At 51.3% G+C, this 26,532-nt stretch overlaps 6 protein-coding genes and 1 pseudogene across 6 annotated transcripts; 2 read left to right on the top strand and 5 right to left on the bottom strand.

Annotated features, from left to right (window-relative positions):
• Positions 1–331: 331 nt before the first annotated feature.
• Positions 332–1,443, bottom strand: SAPIO_CDS9483 (uncharacterized protein; the record flags this gene model as incomplete). The annotated part of the gene is made up of 3 exons (XM_016790866.1): positions 332–597; positions 663–1,027; positions 1,166–1,443. 3 exons carry the CDS (start codon positions 1,441–1,443, stop codon positions 332–334), a joined length of 909 nt encoding a protein of 302 aa, XP_016639376.1.
• Positions 1,444–6,928: 5,485 nt separating this feature from the next.
• SAPIO_CDS9482 (uncharacterized protein) lies at positions 6,929–7,763 on the bottom strand (the record flags this gene model as incomplete). Its single annotated transcript, XM_016790865.1, has 2 exons — positions 6,929–7,481; positions 7,573–7,763. 2 exons carry the CDS (start codon positions 7,761–7,763, stop codon positions 6,929–6,931), a joined length of 744 nt encoding a protein of 247 aa, XP_016639375.1.
• A 4,276-nt stretch (positions 7,764–12,039) lies between these two features.
• On the bottom strand, positions 12,040–13,874 carry SAPIO_CDS9481 (uncharacterized protein; the record flags this gene model as incomplete). The annotated part of the gene is made up of 5 exons (XM_016790864.1): positions 12,040–12,209; positions 12,271–12,698; positions 12,767–13,176; positions 13,244–13,656; positions 13,721–13,874. The coding sequence occupies 5 exons, from the start codon at positions 13,872–13,874 to the stop codon at positions 12,040–12,042; spliced, it is 1,575 nt and encodes a 524-aa protein (XP_016639374.1).
• A 1,005-nt stretch (positions 13,875–14,879) lies between these two features.
• On the top strand, positions 14,880–16,815 carry SAPIO_CDS9480 (putative Neuroligin; the record flags this gene model as incomplete). Its single annotated transcript, XM_016790863.1, has 5 exons — positions 14,880–15,155; positions 15,227–15,446; positions 15,510–16,331; positions 16,417–16,602; positions 16,658–16,815. 5 exons carry the CDS (start codon positions 14,880–14,882, stop codon positions 16,813–16,815), a joined length of 1,662 nt encoding a protein of 553 aa, XP_016639373.1.
• A 1,945-nt stretch (positions 16,816–18,760) lies between these two features.
• Positions 18,761–20,257, top strand: SAPIO_CDS9479 (annotated as a pseudogene; the record flags this gene model as incomplete).
• A 619-nt stretch (positions 20,258–20,876) lies between these two features.
• Positions 20,877–21,964, bottom strand: SAPIO_CDS9478 (putative NAD(P)H-dependent D-xylose reductase xyl1; the record flags this gene model as incomplete). The annotated part of the gene is made up of 2 exons (XM_016790862.1): positions 20,877–21,473; positions 21,575–21,964. 2 exons carry the CDS (start codon positions 21,962–21,964, stop codon positions 20,877–20,879), a joined length of 987 nt encoding a protein of 328 aa, XP_016639372.1.
• A 2,831-nt stretch (positions 21,965–24,795) lies between these two features.
• SAPIO_CDS9477 (C6 zinc finger domain-containing protein) lies at positions 24,796–26,453 on the bottom strand (the record flags this gene model as incomplete). Its single annotated transcript, XM_016790861.1, has 2 exons — positions 24,796–25,965; positions 26,040–26,453. The coding sequence occupies 2 exons, from the start codon at positions 26,451–26,453 to the stop codon at positions 24,796–24,798; spliced, it is 1,584 nt and encodes a 527-aa protein (XP_016639371.1).
• Positions 26,454–26,532: the final 79 nt, after the last annotated feature.

The raw sequence follows: 26,532 nt of genomic DNA, 5'->3' as shown, positions 1-26,532 counted from the left end.
ATTGGAGAACGAAAGATACACTGGACTAGCGGAAAGGTCTCAAGGGATGCAATTGTACTCCATCAGCAGGGAATTCAATACTTCACACGGCGTTACCGACTTCTCTGCGATGTCCTGCGACTGGACCCTGGTCTGGGCACTGTGAGGGATTGTCTGTCAGGTCTTTGTCTTGAACACAACTTCTCAGGCAAGATTCAAGCCCTGCTGGCAATGAATTACTCCTTCTAACGGATAAGTAATCAAGATAAAACGCCAGATCATGTCTCTCTATCAAAATATATACAACGAAGATGAAGCGCCAGTGTAAGTCTCACAGGAAGGGTATCAACGTCTACCAGCAGATGCCGTACGCAGGATTACAGCCAGCTCCACAGTATTCCGCACTGTCCCCGCAGAAGCCCCACTGTGAGCAGCACCTGTACGAGGTCTGAGGGCATGTGTAGCCGTTGGGACCGCCACAAGAGCCATCAGGGCCAGGTCCAGGGTTGCCGCCGGGAGGTGGGTTGGTACCGCCGCCGTCGCCGCCACCTCCGCCGTTGCGGGACGTGCGATACCAGTTGGCGGCAGCATCTCCCAGACATTCGCCGACGGTGACAGCTGTCAATCTTAGTCAGCTTTAATTCTGGAGAGTGAACTTGTTCAAAGTCACTTGGTCAACTTACCTCTCTTTCCACTGGACCGAACGGCGTTGATCATGGCAGAGACGAGAGTGTTCGCGGTGGTCTGGTGGACATCGTGGGAGAGAGAAATAGTTCCGCCGCTGTTGAGTCCGTTCTGGAAGATCTGGACGCTCTGGCCGATCTGACCAGGAGTGTTGTACTGCCAATCGAGGGTGTCGATGCTGGCTTGGATTACGTGATATCCCAAGCTTCCGAGCGTCTGCAGCGTCGCGGAGTTGTAGCTGAAGTAGGGAGGGCGCATGTAGGTAGGGAATTTGCCGATGATGTTGAGGAGGGCGTCTTCGAGGAGTGTCATTTCGGAAGTTACGCCTGCAGCGTTGAGACCGGCGAGGTCTGCGTGGCTCCACCTGCATTGGGGATTGAATATGGTGAGTACATTTCACTCTGAGGAAAGAACATTTTCAAGCTAACGAGTTGTTGATGGCCGATTGATTTGATATTTGATATGGGGGCGGCAATGGAGTTGAATGTTCCCGTCTACTTACGTATGGGAGCCGACTTGGTGGCCTTCATTGACCATCCTCTGGACGAGCCAGGCATTATCATAAATGTTGCCCCAGTTCTGGCCGTTGACGAAGAAGGTCGCCTTGGCACCAGCAGCCGCCAATTGGTTGAGTACCGTCTCGGTGTAGATGAATGGACCATCGTCAAAGGTCAAGGCGACGGTACCCGGGGTTGTGCAGTCGTTGATGATGACCCCAACGGGCGGGGCGGCAACGACGGCCCCCGCAAGGAGGGACGCGAGTAGGTAGCGAGCGTACATGGAGTGTGGTGTGTGATTAAGTATTAATGTTCGAGAAGGGGCAGGGGAGGTAAAGGTGAGAGAAAATTAAGTCTAAGTATATATAAGTCGTGACGGTTCGTGAAAAGCTAGGGCAAAAGGGACTCGAACAGGACCGGGACAGCGTTGTTGATATATACTTTGCTATCAGATCAGAGATCATAGCCGAGCGCATCCCATCTCATCCCACACATAATCGGCGCGTGCCTTGTCCGGCAACGCCCATGCTCTGCTGACCCACGTTTCCCGGACATGGTCCTAGGCGAGGGCCGAACCAGTCGACCGAAGAATCAGGTATTTCGATGGCAGACTCTTTTCCCCGCAGTCTGTAATAGACCACAGCGCTGCTTCTTCTGCTGCTACGAAAGACTACGGCGAAAGCTAACAAACAACCTGACTTAGAAACGGGGCGGGCTAACAAACCAGCGAGTAACAAGAAGGCTAGAGGATTAGTGCACGGAGCAGTGGTAGGGATTCTCGCGTGCCAAGATCTGCCGAGTGTCGTATTCGACGTGGTGGTACAGGATGGGCAGACCCCAATGCAAGCCTATCCCGGCCGGTGCAGGCAGGCAGGCTGTGTGTCTCTGGGTGAACACCCTTTCCTCCCCAAAAAATTTCCGCCTCTTTGACCGCCGCATAAACTAATTGGACAGACATGCGGGCAGCGCCGCTGATCATGTGTCGCCCGGTCTACTTGTTCGGAATGTAATCCGGTATGTTGTGATTGGTAGTATTCCGGGGTCCTCGAAATTTACTTTTTCCTTTTATTTCTCCTGCCGCCGACGATTACCTTCCTCTGACATCCAAGGCACAAACTGCATGTCTTGGTGGCTCATTGGTCTGCCCGACGTGCTTTCTTAGTGGTTCCTGGTTTGTGCCTGGGCCTATCCTGGAGTCATTTTAGGGTCTCAGCACTGCATGGAGGCTCGTATTTATGTCTTGGAGGTGCCATGGGCGAGACCCCGAGCGAAAAAGCGAACTGTGGAAGGGCGGGGTACCCTGGTACCTGGAAAACTGATTGGAGAAAACAGACACCAACACATCGGGGTTCAAGGCGCCTCTTTTTCCGATTAGGATCTGGGGGGATGCAGGGTATCGAAGAGTACTCCATAAACCTTCCAAGAAGGATTTCCTGGCTTCGCCTGGTGTCCAAGTTTGTTTTTCTCAGCCAAGGGATCACCACCGATGACACCGCGGAAGCCAGGATCTCTACCAAACTCAGACCCGGCTTTTGTTAACTTTTCCATTTTATTTTAGGAAAAATAATAAAAGTACCAAAAAGACTGTAAGCATAAATTACAAGGACAAAGTCAAAACCAGGAATCCGTAGAATGTCCCATCGGAGCAATTCTTGTTGCCATGCCTTTGGTTCTCGCAATTTTAAAGTGCAGGGCGGGTGTGGAGCATAAACGAGCATCAAGCACGGAACGATACGCTGTTGCCGAAGGATCCCGAGAAATCCTGTCTAGATTTCTTGGCAAAAGGTGAGATAAGCTTCGGGATGATTTCCTGGCCGTCATCCTGGTCCCGGACATCAATCACTTGGTGCAGCCTGGCAAGATGAGCTTGGTGTTGGTCTGACGCTCCGATATTAAGTACCACACTCTTGAGTGAGAATGTGAGATCAATCAATGCTTGTTGCTGCAGACTGCGGACTGTCAGAGGAAAAAGGCAGACTCGCCCCTCCGCGACTGGCCCATTGTGCAGTGCAGTGAGCATCACGTTACTGCAGGTGGCGGCCGCCATCGCCTGCCCTGGGGTAGAGAAGAGGGGCAACAAAACAAAAGAGGAGAATCTTGGAGGCGTAAAAAGCGGGACGCGGGAAGGATAGACATGATTCGCTCCAAGAGGAGGTGGAGACGCTCAGAGAGGAGGAGAATGAGGCATGTCGACCGATGCCAGGGCTTTTCTGAGCGCAGGCAGGAGAGCGTTTTCGGGGCTGGCTGGTCAGTGACAGTCGCTGTGGTTTACTTGCCTCATTTGTAAATATTGCTTCCCTGTCAAGTGTGAGATGCCAATGAGCTCTCGACACAGAGTCATTCCCCTCAGTCCGACTCAGTATTAAGATTACTTTGCATTTTGAACGTCTTTCTGTCGAATGACATGATCATCAGATATGCCATTTCAATTCTAGTAGGGTAAAATCCTCTGGCGATCCCTGCGTACCCAGGCCGGGGTCAAGCGTCGCAGGGCAAGAATACGCGAGGCTTCGACAATGGAAGGAGTCCGAAGGACTCAAGCCACGTCCTGTTAGCGCGTCAAAATTGAGTTGATCCTGAAGCCAAGAAATCCAAAATAAATTCTCTAAATTAAGCAAGCGCATCTTTTTATTTCTTTCAGCAGCGACATGCTAAAGAACAGCGCCTCTCGACGTGTCGCCTTGGCTAAAACATGGCGCCACGGCGATTTGAGACAACCGGGTTTTTTCCTCGACCAGCACTGCTTCGTACGAGCCAAGACATTAGAGAACTTACTGAGCTCGGTCCTGAGAGCGAGAGCCCCTGTCAGGGTCCGCCGACGTCATAGTTGCCCAGTTCGTCCTGGCACGGAGACGATCGTCATGAGAAAATATGGTTATCTGCACCGCGGCCCAATTGAAAGTAAGGAGATTTTGACAGCTCAGGCGAAGGAGCCTGCAAGCGCACTTCGCTTCGCTCCTTCGTACGGAGTAAACTACGGAGTACGGAGTGTGTGTACTGCGGATGGGTAGATTACACCACACACTTCCATTAGATCACTGTCCACTTCGTATCCACCTACTCCACAACCAGGTCCCGTCCCATCCTTCGACTAGACAACCTTTTGTCGATCTCCAGGGGGCTGGGAAAGCTTGCAGTGCTCGTAGGGCAGAGAAGGCATGCCCAGTCCACTAGAGTCGACTCCGAGGGTCCCGCAATTTGACGCTGGCTCGTCCGCTGCTTTTGAGCTCTGAAGATTTTGCCTGTCCACCAAGCCAAATCGGGCTGGGCTCGCCAAGAGCTCACTTCTCCATCCAGCGTACTCCGTAGCAATTCTTGGGAGCAATTCCTCCGCGGTCCATGCCCGAATTGATGGATTTGCGTAGTTTAGTGCGAGGCGGCGATCGTATTCGACAAACACTTGTCAGGAATCATATCACGCACGCTCCTCATCCTTGCTCAGGCTCCTCACAATGCCATTCTGACCTGGTTTGTCTGAGCCCAGTCAGACTGAGCATGGAAAACATGACAGCAGTGAGGAAATGAGCAGTTACCCCAACTTCGCCCTCCCGTTCACCGCTCGCTCGCTGGACCCGAGCCGAACCCCGTGAGACAGCCTCCACCCCATCCATGACGGCATGGTGCAGTTTCTATTTTGGTGCCATGGCACCCTGGAATCTCAGATGCCGGCGTCGCATTTTCTCGTACCTCCACCACCCACATGGCTTGGCACAACAGTTCGGCTCGTCTTACCATCGGGGCAAATTCCGAGAAAAAGGCGGTTCGGCCGTTGTCATTCCCCTCTGAATTGATTTGAGTGATTATTTCACTTCTTTTTGCCAAGACCTATCGGCTCTTTCCACGAGGTTGCATTCGCTTGAAGAGAGAGAGGTGCATCAAAGACACCATAACTCATTCGTGACGTCGATCCCAATAACGTCGCGATCGTGAGAGCGCTCGATTCGGCTCCGGCTCGTGACACGGCCAAAAGCTTTTTTTTTTTTTTCCCTTCCTTTTTCCTATCACGAGACCCACGCCTTCCGTCTCGATGGATGCTTTGTCTGTCGATGATGACGAACTCGATTCGGAGCTTCCGACCGCATCACCATGATTGGATAGATCCAATCGATTATTCTGCCCCCAGACCTGGGGCAATATGGGGTCGCAGTACGGAGTAGTTTAAACTGGTTTAGTTTACTCGTCCGCAGCTGTCAAGGGATCGATTCAGGTCGCGGAAAGGGACAGAGGTCGGAATGAAGGAGATCTAGGGCGTCTCGGATGCACGCATGAGAAGTCGGTATCGTCGCGCATTGCAATTGAACTAATGAGGCGTGATTGGTAGGATGTGGCATTTCGACCGCGCTTCTTCAATTCACGTGTATGAAGCCCTACAACTTAAAGCTGATACTTGCGCTCCAGTCGTTTGAATAAACCGATGCCATTCGCGGAGACGAAGTCGAGACCGATGTTTTCTTTGTTCCCGTATTCTACGATAGCCATCATGTAGCCGCATCTGAAGAGACGCGCTTCGCGCTGCCCATGGTAGACACCTGTCTGGCTGGCCTCCTCTAAACTCCTGGCACGGGGTCCTGTGTTGGCTTCTTAACTCGCGTCGCCGTGGACAAATCCCATCAGACTGTTCTTGTCAAACGAACGGCGCCAATGATTCGAACATTTTTGTCAATTCATGAACTCTTGGTGTCACGGTTAGAAATGCCTAAATACGCATCTAACTTGGTATGTGACACATCCATTACTTGTTCTAGAACTTGATGAGGAAGAAACTAGTACGATACCGCGGAGAACAGTTGGAGAGAAACCCCGGCTTCAAACCATACTTGGCATCAATGGCATCACAAAATGCAGCCAAAAACCACGGTTCGACTGCAGGATTGCCCTTGATCCAGAGGAACCCACCGTGGGGACGACATTGGGGGAACGCTGGTAATCCCATCCTCTTATGTTTTAGGTGTGAGGGGAAACATCAAACCATTTTTCTTTTGACAGGGATAAAATTCAATCTCCGCAGCCTGGTCGTTCGTGCTGGGGGCAGTTTGGCCGCCGGGGGGGGGGTTTTCAATGCTACTTATTCCCGCATCCTGCCTTTCAAGTGGTGTGCGATCCAGCTCAGAAGCTAAGCCACAATTGAATCGGTGATAATTCCGGGCTACTGTGATAGGCGGATCGCTTAATTCAATTTCTTGGAAGTCAATACCAAAGATGCGGATAGTTTGGTGAGTTCGGCCTCTCCACCTCAGACAGAACGTAATTATTCTCCGTATTGCTGGCTGAGAGGTGTGAAGAGCTAGAATATTGGCTTTGAAGAGGGAGCCGACAGCGGCAGTTCCATGTAGTAGAAGTAGTCATAATTAAACGGACTTCACGTCCTCAGAAACCCGAGGTTGTTGGACTAGGCATAAGAATCCAACCATTGGGCTGGAAAAGGACCAGTACGACAAGGTAGACCCGGCTGACCTTGAGTCAGAGCAACCCCAACTGGCGCATCAACAGCATCATTTCTAACGAGGCTTGCTGTACTTGCTCATTCTGCTGCCTTCTCAGTAGCTCCGCCTGTCTCATTCGCTCCTCGACGACGTACTGGTAGCCCGCGCTCCCAAACATCAAGCCTGCTAAAATTGGTTCCTGCTGCTGGTGCTGTTGCTGAATCTGCTGCTGTCTCCTCATCTCTGCCTCGCGTTCCTTCTGTGAAATTACTGCTGCAATTGCTTGGGCTATCTCTTGGCGTTTGGCGGCCTCCTCTTCACCGTTCCGAGGGACTGACTAATGTTTCAGGTCGAAGGGAGAACAAGCTCGGGAGGGAGAGTGTTGGGGACGGGGTAGCCGTTCAGTTTCATGTAAATTAAGTGCATAGCCACGGCAAACTCATCGAGATCTAGCCGGCCTTTGTTGCCGTTATCAGCAAGGGTCCAGATGCGCTCGAGATCAGGCCTCTCCAGGCCACTTCGATCAAAGATTTCTACAGCCTGAGGGCCCGCAATGAATCCCTTATTCATTCCGTCCGAGGCACGGAAGATGGCATCATATTGATGCTTCTCATCTTTTGTCATTGCCCATGGAATCACAGCATTTCCTCGAAGGCCTGCGGTGGTGAAGTTTGCCTGTTCGCAGCCCTGCTGACCAGGATGGCCGGTAGGCTGAGCATTCAAAGGGTGCGCCATATCACCAAGCTCTTCGACCGTGATTTTTTTACTTTCTTCCTCTGCAGGAGGAGTGGGTTGTTCCTCTGGGGGCGGTTTAGGATTGGTGGATCCGGCCTTGGCAGGTTTGTTTGGCGGTTCTGGAAGGCCTTGATAACCATCATGGGTCAAGATGTCAAGGAATCTTCAACCAAGAAATTAGCACCCCTTCGCCGTGAATACAACATATGTGTGTGCGCGTGTGTGTGTGTGTGTTTGGGGGGGGGGATACTTACTGGAGGCCGCAGACCGAAAACTCAACTACCGGATCCGGGCTGTTGTTGGAGAACTCTTTCATACCCGACCACTGGATAACCAAGCCGATATCGACCAGATCGTCGCGATTTCCGTCCACCTTCACTAAATGATCCCAATTCAACTGGTATACAATATCACCAGTCGGAATTGGGAACGACTTCGTTGCCATATTGTCCAATAGTTGACAAGGAAGGGCATCTCCGAACAGAGGTCCTGATGTTTCTGCCGTTTCAGGAAATTTAGACTTTCGAAACTCCCGCTGGTTACGTATAGTACCAATAGATACCCTCATGGTACCCATTCCTTCCTCTTCGATGCGCTCAAGGCTTCCTGGACTAATGTCACGGTTGAATCTAAAATAACCGTACATGACTACTTGATAATGTCCTGGCTGAATGTCGGTCATGAACCTTGCATGTGAGGGTTTGCCGAAGAGCCTCAAGAACCTCAAAGACTTTATCTGCATTTCCTCCATCGCTGGTTGTTCTTCTTCTACCCAGAGAACTCTTTCGGCATTTGTGGGATCCCTTTCCGGGTTGACGTCTTCCGTTTGCATCAACCGGTCGGGTAGAAAATGACGTGTTCCGCGAACAATGGCAAATGCATGGGATGTTTTATGATTCTTAGATGTTCTTTCCTGTTGAAAGCATGGGATGCACAGAACGTAATCCAGGCAAACGCAGCATTGGACTCTAGACTCTGAAGACTTGATGGGGCGGAGCTGGCCGGGGTGTGTGCAACCTTCTATATCGCAGTACGCCGATACGTCGTCTGTAAATGTTGCCGCCTCCTCGACGGTAGTGAACGATGTCTGGGAACGCGGTGAATTGTGACTGGTCTGTGTTGTTTCTTTTCCTGCGTTCGATGATGAGGGTACCGGCTTGTGCGGTGTCGTATAGTATCCGCGAAGGTCTAGCCTTGAATGGTTTGAACTGAAATTGCTGTACGATGACTGCTCGCGCTCCAGCGAAGGCTGTGAAATCTTTGGCGGTATCGGCGGGTGCTGGTACGATCGGGACTGGGGCTGGGGGGGCTCTCTTGGTGCAAAGTAGCCGGAAGGAGGGGTCTTTGCTGAGGACGGACTACTAGATGATGGGGTTGGGGGTACGTACGCAGAAAAGGAGCCCTGGAATGTCTGCGAGGTCGAGCTTGAGCCTGGTGTAAGGACTGAAGGATGTTGCCTTGGCTGATGGTAGGGTCTCGGTGCAGGTGCAGGGGGCGAAGGATCTCTCATCCATCGGGCTTCATTCTGACGAGTCTGGAAGGATGGGGATATCGCGGATGGTCCCACTATGAGTTGTCTTTTTTTCAGCTCTACATTCCCTACTTCAAGGGATGGATGGGGCCTGCCAAGAAGTAATACTTACCGACGGACATTGCTACCAGCTCGCATATACTGTTAGATACAGGCCACCAATTCGCATCCCGGCTGTTGCGGAATGTGACCATTTCTCTATGATCGGCAGCAAGACCATAAGTTTTGACCTCGTTAGGAAGCTGTAGAATTGCTGATTGATGCTCGACGACCTAGAAGCGATCTTAGTCCCCATAGGCGTAATTGCTTCAGCGGAAAGGAGCGCCGTGGACGGCATCCGGAAGAAGGTATTGTATTATCCGGCCAACTTACTATCTGTCCAGCCAGCGGCTTTGTTTCGTGAAACGAGTGAATAGTAAACGGCGAACAAATATTAGAAAACTGCCCTGCAATCTGGAAGAGCACCCTGCTGTTCTGCTTCAAATTCGCAACCGCGCTCGGATAAAGTATCCTCAAACCCGGAGTGAGGCATTTCGCGACGTTGACCACCAATGTTCCTACATCGGCGGTCGCGGAGCCTCGATGAGGCGTGCCGAGGAAAACTATGCCGACTGTCGCTCGCGAAATTTGGATGAACTGGTTGTTGAGATTCGCTGCAATGAGGGCCTCCTTGAGGAGGATACCCCCTAGAGAGTGGCAGACCCAAATGATTTTCTTGTCCTGCATAGCAACTGTCAGGAGCGAGCCCTGTAAGGTCTGGGGGGTTGGCGGAACGACACGACATACCTCATGGCCTCGACGGACCTCCTTCACGTTTGACAGCAGGTTCTCTGCCTGAACTCGAAGATTGAAATCTTGAAGCCACACTTTGGCCGGGTATCCATATGTCCATATCCTTGCTCCGGCGTTTTGGACTCGTTGGTGGATCGCGTCAGGTAGGAGATCTCGAAACCATATGGTGTTCGTGCTCGAATGCGTCCAGGTCTTGGCAGCGCCGCCGTTCAGGCCATGAATTAATATGATGCTAATAAGGATTAAAGCATTGTGTTGTTAGTTATCGAAGGGCAATACGGAAATGGACCTGAAGAAATAGGGAAATGCAGTGAAAAGACCCACTCGCATGTAGCTCGAGGACCGTCGTCGTGGGCAAGGAAGAGCCCGCAATGGTCCTCACCCAGAAAGGGCATGAAGTCGACTCGCGCCTCCTAGACTCTTAGCCATGAACGAAGCAGTTGAGTGATCGGGGAATAGCATACCATGATAATTATATCCTTCTAGACACGCTATTCTATTTGACGTCGGACATGTGTCTAGCAGTTCGCAAGAATGCAATGCCTCTGTGTGAGAATGGCAGGCCAGATTTAGAGTCACGTAGGAGCATGAAGAAGGCGGGGAATCAGACAGAGAGTGGGCGGGCTCGGGGGAAATCTCCAAGGAAGACGCAGCTGCAGGTCCGATATTGGCCGGGGGAGGGGGAACCCTTGTCGAAATGGGAAAGGCGTTGGATTATGGCTTATCTTTCAAGTCTCTAGGGAAAAGGGACGGGAGCAGGCTCTGGAAACACTTGACCACTCTTAGAGCCTGCATTTCCGAGAATCGTCACCAATCGCTCCGGCTAGGGCTTCAGAGTCCTTTCCGTGAGGACTACCGAATTTACAAATTCCCTTTAGAGACTCAATCTCCCACATATAGAGCCACAAAATCTCTTGAAAAAGAACGAAAATACCATAATACTTCATAGGTGGGAACGAATATCAGTGCGGGAAGGGGACCAGGCTGTGAGGGCGCAGCTCTAGGGCGATGGGGCAGTGCAAGCAGATGCCCCACACAGCACCTCCCAATGCCCAATGAGGTATTATTGTATGATTGTCCTGCATTGAGCTGAAATGCTGTCACAATTTGACATGACTCCCGTTACGAGAAGCGACCTTTGTTCAATACTTCGTACAAGGGTCGCCTTACTGGCTGGGTGGCCAGTTTGCTGATATGCGCTCCACGGCCGGGGCTGGGCGCAAGATGTGTAGGATGGTGGGAGCTGTCCGTCTTGACAAGGCCAGGAAATAATGTGATGTCCTTTGGCGATCCCGATCTGGTGGTTAGCATCATCTTCTACTGGAAAGAATGCCAACTTTATTTAGATCAGTGATAAGAGGACCTGATCCGACTTGTCGTAACGCCAGGGTACTCACGACTTAATTCCCGATGACGACACGACGGCCTGGACTGTCTCGCTCGACTCTGGTCCTGATGTTATATCATACTGCTTGGCTTTGGAGCGAAGGCCGACTCAATTACACGGGGTGTGCAGTTATAGAGGTTCACGCCATGCCACGTTTCGAACCGTCCTAACGTCAATGATCAGGCGGAGCGTCTATACCTTATTTGGGCAGCATTGAAGCCTTCACCATCCCATCCTCGCTTTGTGTCGCAAGGAAAACATAATATTGGTGAACTCCAATAGGCTCCTCTTTTCCATGGATCGTTATGTTTTCTGTTCGCTCGGTGGGATGTGGGACTGTACTCTCCCAGTATACAGGCCCGATACCCCCATTAGAGAAGCTCGCTTAGAACTTCAATGTACGTGCAAGTACGTCGCTAAAAGGAAATCCCTCCATCAATTGATGTGCTTTTTTCCACTTGCAATAGGTGCCGATAGATTTGCTACCACGACATGTAGTTCTTGATGTAGGGAGTGACCAGCCACCGTCCTTGTTTGGAGTTGGTTTCGTCACACCAGTCCTAGTTTACGGCAGTCCCGATCCTTCCACCTCATACACCGACAAATACGGACTCACTCGAGTCGCATTCTATTATTAGTCGAGTTTGTCAAATATCATCTTCAATTTTGGTTCATAACACCTGTTGGCGTCTTTTACTCAATCGCCTAGAAAGTGAGTCCGATGGGACCGCAAAATAGATTTTAGTCTACGCACTTTTCGTCTTTGATTTATGTGGTATTAGACAGTCTTGATATGATAATCCGCATTTATTCCTAGAAGGCTTTACAGTTATACTAATAGCCTAGACGACTTGGAAGAGGGATTTTATTGTTCTCCAAACAAGATTGACACCCTTGCGTAGACTATGCGAACTTTAATAAAATACTTTACTGCCAACTGTATGCACAGATAAACCCAACCAGGGCAAGGTCTCGCATTGCACCGTGAAGGTCATGGCCCGGCGCACCAGTTTAGAGCTTCTCCTGAACGGAGGCGATGCCCTGGCACTGGTAGGTCTTAAACTTTCGGGCAGGAACGCGCTCTTGGAACATCTCCTGGATCTCTAAGTAGGTGCGGCCCTTAAGCTCCGGAAGGCAGAAGTAGAGGTAAACACACATGGGCACAGAGAAGGCGAAGAAGACTACGGCACGTTAGTATTCAGATGTATGTAAAGTAGTATTTTTCGGGACAGGTGGACGTACTGAAGCAAATCTTGGCACCGAGGTTGAGCTGGTCGGTGTTGATGAGGTAGGGCATGACCTGAAGCACCAAGCACGAAGCGGCGGTGGCAACCATGATGTTGATGGAGTAGGTCTTCTGGCGAAGAGTGGGGCTGGGGGTTTCACCGCCAACAGCGTAGGCGACAGCGCCAAGCGTCATTTGGTAGAGGAATCCCCAAAGAGTCATGAACGCAACCACGGCGGAGAGCGCGGGTTGCGAGTGAAGAGTGCCGAGGCCGCCGATGAGAAGCAGACCGCAGGTCATGACGATGCAGCCACCGACGATGATGGGGCGCCGGCCAATGCGGTCGACAAGAGGCCAGGAGCAGATGTTCCCGACGAGCTGGATGGCGAATGCAGCCTGGCCAATTGCGAGCGGGTTCTTGACACCAGCAAGACGGAAGTAGTAACTGCACAAAACACCGTTAGAGGAAACTGCATCAACTTCAATTTCAGCGACGCGAGGCTCGTAACTCACGTAAGATAACCCGAGACAAAGTTGACACCGACGGCCTGCTGAGCGACGTAGACCATGCACACAATGAGGGTTCGTCGGCCATCGGGTCCCCTGAAGCACTGAAGCCACGAAGACTTGACCTGAGCGAGCTCAGCCTCTGCCTGAACAGCAGCCTTGGTGGTAGCAACGGCGTTATCGACGTCAAAGTTGGGGCCGTTGAATCGCCTAAAGGCTTTCCTGGCCTCTTCTTCCCTGCCTTTGATCATGAGCCAGGACGGAGACTCAGGAAGGAAGAAAATGCCGAAGAGGAGTAGGCTAGGGGGCACGACCTGAGTGATGAGGGGTATCCTCCACTGCATGTCGCCGTCGAGGGTTTCGGAACCATAGATGCAAAGCGCGTTGAGCCACTGGCCTAGGACAATCATCGTGTTCTATTCAAAACAAGATTCGTGAGAAAAGCAAAACTCAGCCAGGCAGAGAAAGAGCTCTCAAACTTACTACAAGCGTGAGGCAGATACCCCTCACCTTGACGGGAGCAAGCTCAGCAACGAAAACAGGGCCAAGGGAGTGTCCCAGACCTAGTCCAAAGGTGGCAGTGATCTTGCCTCCGTAAAGTTGCATGATGCTCCCAGCATGGTACTGGAAGACAATGCCGCCAACACACAGGAAACAGCCGAGGAAAATAGTCTTCTTGCGGCCGATGAAGTCCGAGATCCAGCCTGTAACAAAAGCAGAAACAAAGAGGCCGATGGTGTTGGCAGAGTTGAGGATCTGCTGGTCACGGGCTAAAAGGACCTTCGCACCGTCAACCTCGCGTCCGAAGCGGTCGAGGAAAGGAACGACGGCCATGAGCTTGCCGAGGGTGGTGATTTCGTATCCAAAGTTGACGGGCAAAAGGTAGATGTAGAGACCTGAAGAGAGAACGGGCATTAGCGTCAGATTCATGCAGCAGAGGTGAACTTGCGAAGTGCGTACAGAAGAGCAAAACTCTCCGGTTCTCCCAGAAGTCCCTGAAAGTAACTTTGCTACGGCCTTGGGGAGCAGAGCCCGACTCAAGATGCTCGACGGCATTTTTATTGTCGCTCACCTGGACCTCATTCTGAGGTTGCGTCTGGTCCGGACCTGCCATGGTGGACTGGAGACCCGCGAGTAGCTATGTCAATGCGAAAATTATACAAGAACCCGAGCTGTGTACAAAAGAGAAGACGGAAGATGGCGTATCCAACCGCCGGGCGCAATCCTTAATGGTTCTTTTGAGTTCTAGGGAAACTCTATTGTGGCAAGGGACATGTAACAGGAATTATATATGACGCCGCTCCCTCGAAAAGTCCGCCCGGTGTGGTGCAGGGGGTCAAAATTTCAGCGAAAAAGTCTGCCGTGGTGTGAAAAAGTCTTAGTTCGTGTACCACTCCAGATCAACTGATCTTGTGAGCCATCTTCTCTCTAAACCATGCCTAAACCTGTCCCCGCACCAGTCGGCGATTAGGGCGAAGTGGACAGACATGAGGGATCTGGGGTAATCCGGGGTATTGGTGCCATGCTAAGGTCTCAATTTCCCCAATCCTGCCAGGGCCAGGGTACAAAACCCTAATTGGAAGGCTTAACCGCTCTCCGCTAGCAACCTTTTCTTGCCTAATGACATTTCAGATCGTTCCACAGTGAGCCATCTCGCAGCTGGGCTATCCATTTATCGGCACTACCGAAGGGTTAAGTCGGCAACTAATTGCCGTGGCCGTAGTAGGCAATTTGAAGCCCCGGTGGGTCAGCTACTGTAGCGGACCCCAGCTTCCCCAAGGTAGCACCGATCCGCGCTTCCCATTATCGGATTAGTCTATCAAAGTCAAAGCTCTAGGTCGGGAAAGCGGGGAAGATGAGGGAGAAGGTAATTAATGTCGGTTCAAATGACGGCATGTATATCGTGAATTCTTTTCATGCTTAATCGGCGACATAGCTTATGATCCGGCGGCAGTTCCGTTCCGAGAGAGATACTGGAGACCGGGATTGGCACGGCGGACCCGGATCGCCTGGTTAAGAATCTATAGGTTAAAGAGCCACTGATATATAACTTCCTAGTACCCGATCTCTCCTTCCACCACGCGACCGCTACCATTGCCTAGCTACTCAAGCCGACATCATGCCCTCTCTATATCAGGTCGTTGGAGCCGTAGTGACGCTCCTCAATGGCGTGGCCGCAGCCAGCCGTGCCTCCCATCAGCCCAGAGCCACCGTCAAGAACGGCACTTACGAGGGTAAATACGTGAAATCGCTGCGCCAGGATCTGTTTCTCGGTGTTCCCTTTGCCCAGCCTCCGTTGGGCGACCTTCGCTTCCAAAACCCCCAAAGCTTAGATACAGCCTTCGAGGATATCAGGGATGCCAAAGAGTATGGCGACTCTTGTGTAGGTTATGGGGTGAGTCAGGTCTAGTGATCCCTATAATAAAGGCATTCTCTGGTGCAGCTAACAAGTTCTTGACTTAGTAGAATAGTGATGCTTGGCCCCATACCATGTCAGAGGACTGCCTCACCCTTAATATTGTTCGGCCCTCCGGTTACGGTGAGGGTTCTAACCTCCCCGTTGGCGTTTTTATACACGGTGGTGGTTATTACCAGGACTATAGCGCCAACGGCGTCTATAACCTTAGCTTCATCGTGCAGGAGTCCGCTCGCATGAAAAAGCCAATCATTGGCGTGTCCCTAGACTGTAAGTGACTCTTGCATCAGATCTCACGTCGAAGGTGGCGGTAGGCTAACACAAAGAAACAAGATCGTCTATCGGCATGGGGCTTCCTCGCCAGCCAAGAGGCTGTTGATGCCGGCATCGCCAACATCGGCCTGAAGGATCAGCGCATGGGTCTCCGCTGGATCCATGAGAACATAGCGGCCTTTGGAGGAGACCCCGCTAAGGTCACTATCTTTGGCGAAAGCGCGGGCGGCGGCAGTGTAGCCTACCAGTCCCTCGCCTACGGCGGTAAGGATGAGGGCTTGTTCAGGGGCATGATTATCCAAAGCGGCGCAATCGGCGGGGACGGCAAGGACCTATCCTCCCGAACGGCGCGTTACAACAAGCTCGTTGCCGATGTCAGATGCGATGGCTCAGAGGAAAAGCTGGCGTGTCTGCGGCAGGCACCCTTTGAAGACCTGAACAAGGCCATCATGAACGGAACTTCCGGGTTCGGCCCCATCGTGGATGGGGAGTTTGTCACAGACTTCCCCTCGGTTCTGGTTGAAGAGGGCAAGTTTACCAAGACTCCGCTCTTGATTGGCACCAATAGCGCTGAGGGGACGCTGTTCTTACTGGGAACCACTATCAACACCGACCAGGAGGTTGCGGATTACATCATGCGGTCCGGTCCGGATGAGGAGACGACTAAGACTATTATGACGCTCTATCCCAACATAGACGCTCTCGGCTTACCGGAAAGCTTTGAGAACCCCCCTAACTCGCCGTATGGTAGCCAGTATAAGCGAGCCGTGGCTCTTGCTACGGATCAAACGTTCCTCGCGTTCCGACGCTCTTGGACGAATATTTGGTCTGATAATGGTCTTCCCGTGTACTCCTATCTTTTCGACTCCCCGCTGCCCGCAAGTAAGTCCATGCACAACTCATACACGTTGGCCGATGACAGTCGCCAGTGATAGATATTTATGAGCCCGGCTAATCCTTGTTCCAGGGCCGAACATGGGTTCCTCGCATTGGTACGAAATTCCCTACGTGTTCTACAACACGCACGGATTAGGAATAGCAGAACATATCAACCCATTCATCAACGCGACGAAGGAGGTACTCCATTTGGCCATGCTCATGAGCCGTATGTGGGTCAGCTTCATCCATGATCTAGACCCGAATCACCACGGTGGTAAGTTTGAAAAATTTTTCATGGAATGGTTAGCTTGCGCTAACGCGATCCGTAGTTCGCTCCGTCGAGCCTTGGCCTCTGTACAACGCTACTCGGGGCTACGGAAAGAACTTTTACTTCCATCCCACCAACTCTGGTACGCAGCCTGACACTTTTAGACTTGCTGGTACTACCTTTTTGAACTCTGTCGGCCGAGACCAATACGGGTACTAGGGCTCCTACATAGGAGACTCCACGAGCCATAAATCACGAAACTTACAGTTTCTGAACCCCTATCTATGGGACATAGTCTTGACAAATTTGAGGAGGGAGACATCTAATTAATTCACATTCCTCGATTTATTTCTGGTCGCTCGGACAGTATCTGTGATAGGCTCTCAAGTAATTCGTGCTAGGGCTCAGAGAGTGCATGAACAAGTGCGAGCCACGAGTCGCGATAGTGAGCCTGGAGAACGTAAAACAGGACGCTCCAAGAAATCAATTGCCGGGCTCCAGTGCCGTTGGGGAACCGGGATTCCCCAAGTGTGATCGGCTCCATGCGTCTCCAACTCTTGCTGTTCATCCTTGGTAGGTCGGTCTCCATGCGCGGGGTACATGTGATGTGCATGCGGGGTAAGGAGCTAAGGGGTTCATTTCCGGGGACATCAGCTTGTCTTGCTGTGGCCCCTTCGTCCCAAGTACGACATTCTCGGGACTGTAAGTAATAAGTAATATCAAGACCGGTCAATATGCAAGACTCCGTGCCACCCAAGCGATGGGAGACGAAAGTATACGTACATCCACCACGGGGGTTGGATAGTGTGCTCCTCAATTAGACTGGACTCGACCACCTATTAACATTTTTCCTCGATAGTGCTAGGGTACATATTTCTAATTCGCCTTCTCCTTGAAAACATGACCAAATCTATTAATGTATCTCCAGAATGCCAGTGTCCAAGTAACTTATATTCCAGCGAGGAAACATCAACGCCAAGGCCATGCAGGCACCTAGCTGCTTCCTACCCAAGGATAATGCTAAGGCGGTCCTCTCCAACCCCAAGAGCCAGAAACGTGGGATATTCTTGAAGGCCAATTCACCAGAGTCGTCGTCCACTTTTCGTATAGATCGAAGATATCTGGGCCACTATCACCGTAGCTTTCTCCCATCGCATCTAGCTTGGAGAAGGCCGTATAAGCCTGTTTCGTCCGTTTTAGAATACTCCATGATAAGGCAGCCATCCTCTCATGCCTACCACAACACCCAAGGTGTCGGCGGCCTCCAGTAGGAGCAGCCATACAAATGACGCCCGCACATCCCTAGCTCAGACCACTCAGAATAGTATTAGCAACGCCTCCCAGAACCTGTGCAACCGCGTTGCACGAAAGTCGAGGTATGCTATTCGGTGGCCTCTGGTTGTTGTGGAGCCTACAGCTCCTCTTGCTCTGTAGCTAGTGGATCAAGCTTCTAGTTGTCGACCACGGATCTGTATGTGCCCGGCGATAGATAGTGGCTCGCGGCCAAGCTACCGTCGGAGAGACGAAGCGAGCGTAGAGGAAAGCTCGGTCAACGATTTCCCACGGGGAAAACGAGCACAATTGTAAATACGTCGTGGATATACCGGGGGAACGATAGACACGAGAAAAGCTGATGAAGGAGATCACCAGAAAACCCAGGGGAAAAAAAAAATCTTGTTCCTTGCCTGCCAGCGACACCATAAGAGGTATAGACCGAGATCACCTCAGGTTATGCACTGACTGCAACATTGACGTTGGAATACGATGGTGGGTTGTATGACCTTTACACGCTAACAGCCAGTGCCTATAATTGCTAGAATTAGTTAGTCGGCCGTAAATACTCTTTCTCCTAACAATAAGTTAAACTACGGCTTGAGAAGGAGATTGCTCGGCGCCTCCGATTACCTATTCAAGAAACCTTATTTTAGATCCATTATTAGCGCCGATTTGAGCAAGCAACACGATCTTTGACCGTCATAAGAATCGGCACATGCGTTCAATCCCCTGAGTAAAGGCCTCGAGGTGGTATTCCAACATTTACCCTGTCTTTTTTGTCTTATTGTTTCACTTCCGTCACTCATTCAACAAAGTCTATTTACAGCTCTGCAAATCAGGAATAAGTCTTCTCTCGAAAATCTCTTGCGCACACGGCAACCCCGCAGCCATGGGCTCCAACACTCATCGGCGGGATTCTCTCGTCCCATTCCCCTCCAGACCCCGCGTCTTCATTTTGACGGACATAACCAACGAACCGGACGACGCGGAGTCCTTCTGTCGCTATCTGACATATGCCAATCAGTTCCGAACGGAGGGAGTGGTTGCTGTCACGTCAACCTGGCTAAGGGATAAGGTGGCGCCCGAGTCTCTCCACCAGATTATCAGTGGCTACGAAAAGGTCGTTGAGAATCTCAACTCGCATGTCCACCCGGACTTCCCTTACCCTTCTGGCCCGGAGATAAGGTCGCTCATCAAGTCAGGGCCTCCGGTGAGTAGGGGCTTCATCCGGCGCCTCGTCGTTCCCGAGTTGACGTCTCAATCACTACAGGTCTACGGTATGGAGGCAGTCGGAGATGACATCCCTCTTAGCGAAGGTGGTGAGCTTCTGCTAGAGCGCCTCACATCATCCGATCCCGGACCCCTCTGGGTCCTCGTCTGGGGCGGCATCAATGTCCTTGCTCAAGTCCTCTATCGAATCCGAGACCGCCCTGATGCCGAGGCTCTTCGCTCCAAGCTCCGTGTTTACGCCATCTCGGACCAAGATGACTGTGGCGGCTGGATCCGACAGCAGTGGCCGGGAATTTTCTACATCTGCTCGGTCCATGGGTGGAACCAATACGGCAATGCCACATGGCTCGGTATCTCGGCCGATGTGGACGAGGGCGGACCGGACAAGTCTAAAGTTACTCACGAATGGGTCAAAGAAAATGTGCAGCTCGGACCGCTTGGAACCGAATATCCAAATTTCGAGTATATTATTGAGGGGGACACACCTACCTTCCTCTACCTCGTCCAGAACGGGCTCGGCGTCCCGGAGGAGCCATCTTACGGGTCGTGGGGCGGTCGCTATCTTCCAGTAAATGTTAGTAGCAAGGGGCTTTCGAATCGAGGGCATTTAGCCGATACGAGAGACACCGTGATTGGGAAGGATGGACGGAAGCACTCAACTAACAAGGCCACCATCTGGAGGTGGAGGAATGCTTTCCAGGATGACTTTGCTGCCCGTATCCAATGGACTCTGACTCCGGACTTTGGCAAAACCAACCACCATCCGGTCATTAATGTGAACGGTGATGTTGGTAGTAGACCCATTTCAATCGAAGCCGATGCTGGCTCAACCATCATCCTTGATGCTTCGGAATCGTACGATCCGGATGGCGACACGCTGTCGTTCAAGTGGTTCCAGTACCATGAACCGAGCGCCACACAGTCGTATCACGGATGGGAAGTTTCCGACCTGGAGATCAAGCCGGTCGGTGAACAGGGCGACAAAGCCGAGGTAACTATTCCCCCAGCAAGCAAGTCTTGTATAGTCGTGAGAGAAAACATCCCTCTGAAGAAAGGATTGTTGCTGCATTTGATTCTCGAGGTTACCGACAACGGAACGCCTTCCCTGACCAGCTATCGGAGAATCTTGATTCAACCGATTAATCCTGAGCTTTGAATTGATCGGGGGACACTCAGAATGGTGTCGTAGTACCCGCTCGACTGTCAAGACAAATTAATGCGAAAGAAGTTCCGGCATATATATAATAGAACAAGCTTCAGTGCATACGCATCTACCCTTCTGTCCAATCTAATCCGTCTTGGATCCGAAGTAAAGAATTAGACGTGTTGCTTGCAACGAGGAATTTATTTATGATCAGAGTAGGTCCAACTGAAAGGCCCGATCTGAATATCCTCCGAGTACCACTTCTTCAGGACTTTGGGGGGATCTGATCTGCCATCCATGTCGCCCAAAATGCCTATCCAAGTCGTCAGGTGGCATGGCATCTCCTCGTATCAAGGAACGTCATTCATGTTCAGATCCATAGGCCCGTATTGTCCTGATCGGAGATTGTACGCGCGCCGAGTCTGGACCGAGTTCTTGTGCTGTCCGTGTCGGCTTTTTTTTTTTTTTTATTATTATTTGTCGGGCATATATTGAAAAGTCCGGGAAAGTAGATGGCTCATTGACTCATAAAGGGGAACCGTCTATTCATATCTAACCATTTTATATCTACATACAATCCAATTATGCTATCCCCTTCGTCAATAATAAATCCAAAGCCGAAGTCCCCAACTTAAGCAAAGATATGGAGTGGGTGGTTGGGAAGATAAAAGCCAGGGTCGTTAAAACGAAGACCCCTGTCAAGGTTGCTGATAGACTGGAGCTCGTCAGCAGTCATATCAAAACCGAAGATGTCGAGATTCTGCTTCAGTCTATCCTTGTTATTCGACTTCGGAATAACAGCAATATCACGCTGAGTAGCCCATCGGAGGAGCACTTGCGAAGTAGTAACATTATACTTAGCAGCAAGTGACTTGATGGTATTATCGTCAAATAAAGCAGAAATATTTTTAGCCTTCTTAGAAAATGCCTCAGGAAGCTCAAGGAAAGACTGAGGGCCAAAGGAAGAGTAGGCTGTAACAACAATCTTATGAAGTTGGGCCATATCGATAAGGCCAGGCTGAACGAGATAAGGGTGATGCTCAATCTGGAGGGAGGAGATAGGGTGTCGTGCATAGCTTATAATATCATAGAGAGACTGGGCTTGGAAATTGCTAACGCCAACACTCTTAGCAACACCCTCATCAACAAGCTGCTCAAGGGATTCCCAGGTTTCACGGATAGGAACCTTATCCTCTTCGACAGTGCCGTTATCATCCATCCACCACGCCTGTTTATCTACAATTAGCTGTGTGTATATATGAGCTAACTACAGCTTCAAGCTCTAATGCTAACCTAAGAATAAGTAATTTATAGGAAAAGATAACTTACAGGGTACTTGCGAACACTAGGGTCGATATATTTTAGGGCACAGGGGAAGTGGATGAGGAGAAGATCAATATAGCCAAGGCCCCAAGTCTCGTTTTGCTTCTTCACCATGTCGATGGCATGCTCCCTGCGGTGGTAGTTGTTCCAGAGCTTGGTAGTGATGAAGATATCCTCTCGCTTCACAAGGCCCTCATCGATAGCTCGGCGGATGCCCTCGCCAGCCTCCTTCTCGTTCTGGTAGTCGTAAGCTCCGTCGAAGAGCCGGTAGCCGACTTTGATGGCATTATAAACAGTTTCGGCTGCTGTCTCCTTGGGAACCTTCCACAGGCCGAAACCAACGAGAGGCATTTCCTCTCCAGAGGCAAGAGTGACGGTCTTAGAGAGGGAGGCCATTGCGAACGTCCGCGGTATACACCGTGTTTGGAGAAGCGGCGATTGTGGTATGAAGGTGCAAGTCAGAAAGCTGATCGGGTTGGTTTGATGTCAAGAAGAAATCTCTGAAGAGGGTCTCTTTGGCACTAGAACATTACTCAGTGCATATATAGCTATGGGCACTTTTACAAAACCACAACCAAACCTTAGCGACAACCCCAGCTTCTCTTCAAGATGGCTAAGGCAGGCTAGCGGTGGTTAAAATTCCTAAATCGGGATATGCGCATGAAAGTTGGGAAGTGGCTTTTCCGAGGTTTTGCCAAGGCTAGGGGGTTCCCCTCGCTTCGAGATGGTGATGCGACGACCTGCCTAGTCCGGACTAGTGTAGACCCAGCTTCTCGTCATGGTTTGCTCTATGACCCCACAGATGTTATGCCTCGGCTTTTTGTTTCGTCCCATCGTGGGTTTGTTGGGGCTCCTGTAACTTTGTCCAATGCTGGCAAGCCGAACCGCACTCCTCTATCTCCGTTTCCCAGATATGGTGGTGACTGATCCACCAGGATGGCCTCCCGGCCGCCAACAAGGGTTCGCACCGGCTGCTTAAAATGCCGAGTTCGACGACGAAAATGTAAGTCTTATCGAGATAAGGAGGAAGAAAGGTCTGAATCGTAATACCTTCAATGGTTGCTAATCCGTTGTCGAGCAGGCGACGAAGGCAAGCCTAGATGCCAACGATGTATTGCAGGGGGCTTCGAGTGCCAATATGGCACGCGACTGTCCTTTCTGCAGAAGAATGCATTCACCTCTGTGACTGCTGGAGAAGGGAAGGAGGCTGAAGTGCCTACACCGAGCTACCGGAAAGTCCAGGTAAAGCAAAACCCGTCATGATTCAGCCAAATGTCCTAAAAGGGGGGTCTTCTGACTGCAGGTGATGATAGTTCATTAGCGACGATCTGTCACTGTCAGTCGGGACACAGAGATCACTTCGCACTCGAGATAATTCAGTCACCTCAAGCAGTGCCCGCTCCATCTCCGATGACAGATCTCCTACCGACTCTCCAGCAGTGTTGAGTCCTCCTCTGGCGCGCTTGCCCTCTGACCGCACATCTCTGACCCGACTTGAGCCACCGCAAGACCAAGAGAGAGCCCCGGGATCTCCGCAGCCCGCTGCCTCTAGGCCAGCGGAACATCCACCTACAGCTAGTGGATACGAGATTGCCTTGGATGCGCTCTTGTCCTTGGGAACAGAACTTGGATCTCCAGGTGGAGAGGGAAACGCACCCATAGCTCCGTTCAGCCCACGTGGACCAGGACCTCCCCAGAGCCAGGCTAGCTCGGCAGCAAGGGCGCCATCTATAGGCCCCTTTAGTCCTTTAACGGCTCATGTGTTGTCCAAACACAATAGGGCCAACAGTCGAAAATTAGCCTTGGACCATTTCGAATTCCAAGGAAACACGCCACACTCTGAGAACACGCCTTTCATTGATGAGTCCACTGAACGGTCAGTCGCTGGTGCTGGCCCGGCTCTTGTCTCAGATACACGAATTCTCGAGATTCTCCGGTATTACCGTTATGAGATTTGCCCATGGGTATGCTGGTCGTCTACTCCTTACGAATGACGTTTCTTGCCAGGCTAACTAGTTTCCCACAGCTTGACATATGCGACCTTGGTCAGGCATTTGGAGTGGTAGCCCCATGTTTTGCGTCCGCGTCCAACGCTATCCTGTACTCTCTCCTCACATTCACGGTTGTGTCCTCGAATCGGTTCGACACGGGCACCGAAGAGAGTGTTCGAACTAGCCTCGTTTCCCGATTGCAATCCATTATGCCACACGTTTCCGACCAAGACGTTTCTACAAACTTATTATGCAGTGTTCTCGCCTTGTGCAGAAATGTGCTCCAAAGAGAACTCGGCGCTGCAACGCGCCAACCACTAGATCATATTGTTGACCTCTTCAACCAATCCATCATCCCTTATGACAGTCATCCAATGACGACGCCTCTTTACTATCTTATGCTGCGATTCGGTTCGTTATCTAGCTATTGTGAACCAATATATTTGACAGTGGGCTCATGGGTTTTACAGATTTGAGTCACTCTCTATCGAATGAACAGCCGTTAAGTCTCCTGCTTCGGATGCCTTTGGATTTTGGGCAAAGGTCTGAGCTGGCTGCTCGCGTTTTCCACTATACAGCCCAGGCACTCGTCCTATGCGGCAGGGTCGTCAACTTAATTCACGGCGGAGTAGAGAGTACCACAGGCCATTCTGACGGCCTACTTAGCCAATGGTCCACACTCGTCGAGGAGCTGGGCTCTTGGTATGGCAATAGACCGGAGGAATTCAAACCGATGGTGGAGGTCGACGGTGAAAGCGATGCTTTCCCGACTGTTCTCTTCACCACGGGCGCTGCGTTGCTCTCAAATCAGCTATACCACACGGCCATGCTCCTCCTGCTAAGCAACAGGCCTCGAACATTCAAAGTCGGTAACTACAAAGCGTCGACCTCTATGTCCTCTCTCTGGCATGCACGAAGAATTTGCGGTATATCTCTGGCAAACGACTGTCGGGGAAGCTGGGACCCGAGCCTCTTAGCGTCGTTTGTGACTGCGGCCAGGAGAATGACTCATTCTACTCAGCATCAGCTCGTCTTATCAAGACTGAGGGAGGTTGGACGCATCACTGGATGGAATATCAATCACTATTGGACATCACTGAGGGAGGAATGGGGCCTATGAAGATTCGCGTAGACTAGATACCCCGCGTATATTTAAAACTAAGGTTTTTCATTGAATTTGCGTATAATGGGAAACCCTGATTGTAAAAAGCAAAATACCAATCCGCTTGCTGTTTCTCAAAAATGCGGAATTGAAAAACTGCTCTTCTTGACTCTGTAACCCCAAACTTCTTCCAAATCCGCTATGCGCCAACACGTTCCCCACCCCGTCAAAGCCTCAATGTTCCATATCAGTTTCACGAGCATAGCATGTTCTGACTTGTGAGTGAGAAGTCTCCCTGCCACCCATAGAGGTTGAATAGCGTTGTTCAAGCACCCATGGTGGGGATTCGTCCAGGAGATGCCGCACACCCGCTTAACATGCCAGAGAGCCGACCCCGCAGTCCCGAGACTCGTCCGTACACGCAGAGGCTTTGGCATCATATCTAGCATGATGATGCACGCTGTGTGATGCAGCTGATTAGAGGAGATAGCTGACCATCTCGAGTATAGAATCTCCGGAAAGGGGCTCGTCTCGACTGTCTTGATTGGCACAAAATCCGGAGGTCTATCGGACAACCATGTCTGTAGCTCTTCCCAGAGAGAGACCCAGCGTTCCTCAAACACCGCTCCCGAGCATCCATTATTCTCGCCGAGCTCGAGGCACTTCGTCCGATCGGAAAGGAGCTCGCAGACACGCGCGCAGAGATATACCGAGTAATTTGCGTGCATATCTGGGTGTGGGGAACCGCTAAATAGGGTGCGCGAGGCCGAAACAGTGTCAGAGCTTGGAGTGTGTGCAAGCCACTGGGAAGGGGGAAGGAGAGTAGACTCTGTGCCATCAGAGATGAGGGCACCACAGAGATCTGATCGCTTAGTTAGACTGTCCGTATGGTAGACACGCAGAACGGGATGAACAATGGGAACAAACTGACCCATGCGGGCATAGCACCAGAATACTGCCTGTAATAACCCACCGCTGAAGCCGTGCACACCAAAGGTGCTGAAGAGGGCGGCACACCCTTCAAGGTGCTTTCGCCAATCCTGCGCGCTCGCTGACATCATCTCAAGACAACATAGGATGGTGCAAATGGGAATGACCTGGGCATCTCGGCCTTCCAGCAGCGGTGCAAGGAGACGGATGGCTTCTTGATATAGCTCGAGGCTGTCGAACGAATTCTTTCGACCCTCCTTTCGCTCCATTTGCCGCGCTGAAAAGGCTAGCACTGCATAAAGAAGGGCGGGGGATGATCGCGCAAGAGAAGTAATTTGCGTCCCGAAGGCACGATCGCTGTCAAACATGTCAAGCTACAATTATTGAGTCAAGTTAATATTTCTTTGTTGACAGAGAAAGAATATTTTGGTGGTGAGATAATGTATACCCACGGAGCGACTTGGTCAACGTAGTTTCGAAGATACTTTATTCGCCCCTCCGTAGCCAAGATACCGGCTGTCTCACGACGGTGCTCCTCGTCGAGGTAGGCTCGAAGATCAGGATCCTGAGGCTCATCATCGACTGGACTACCCTGGCGGGTAGGCCCGGTAGATTGCGCAGTATGGAAAATCAGACTGCGCAACTCCTCTCGGTACTCCTGATACCCCTGGTTCAGTGTGAACTCGTCGGGCCTCCATGTCATCGACGGAGACGACCCGTCAAGAGACAGGCCCGTCGGGGAAATGGTATTGCCGACTGCAGGAGCAGTTACCCCGGACTGCCAAGGCGTCAGCAGATAATAGGACTGCTCCCCTTCAAAGCCATTCCCAGTGGGAAGATCATTCTCTGGAGGTGATGTCATGTTGCGGGCGGCCCGAGCGAGGCCCGAAAGAGAAAGCAGAACTCCGGATTATGACTTCTGCAGGCATAAATGACCTTGT

This window comes from Scedosporium apiospermum (assembly GCF_000732125.1).
Source record: "Scedosporium apiospermum strain IHEM 14462 chromosome Unknown SEQ_SAPIO_0143, whole genome shotgun sequence".
Lineage (NCBI taxonomy): Eukaryota > Fungi > Ascomycota > Sordariomycetes > Microascales > Microascaceae > Scedosporium > Scedosporium apiospermum.
The sequence above is the reverse complement of the archived record's forward strand: the minus strand, read 5'-3'. Positions and strand labels throughout refer to the sequence as shown.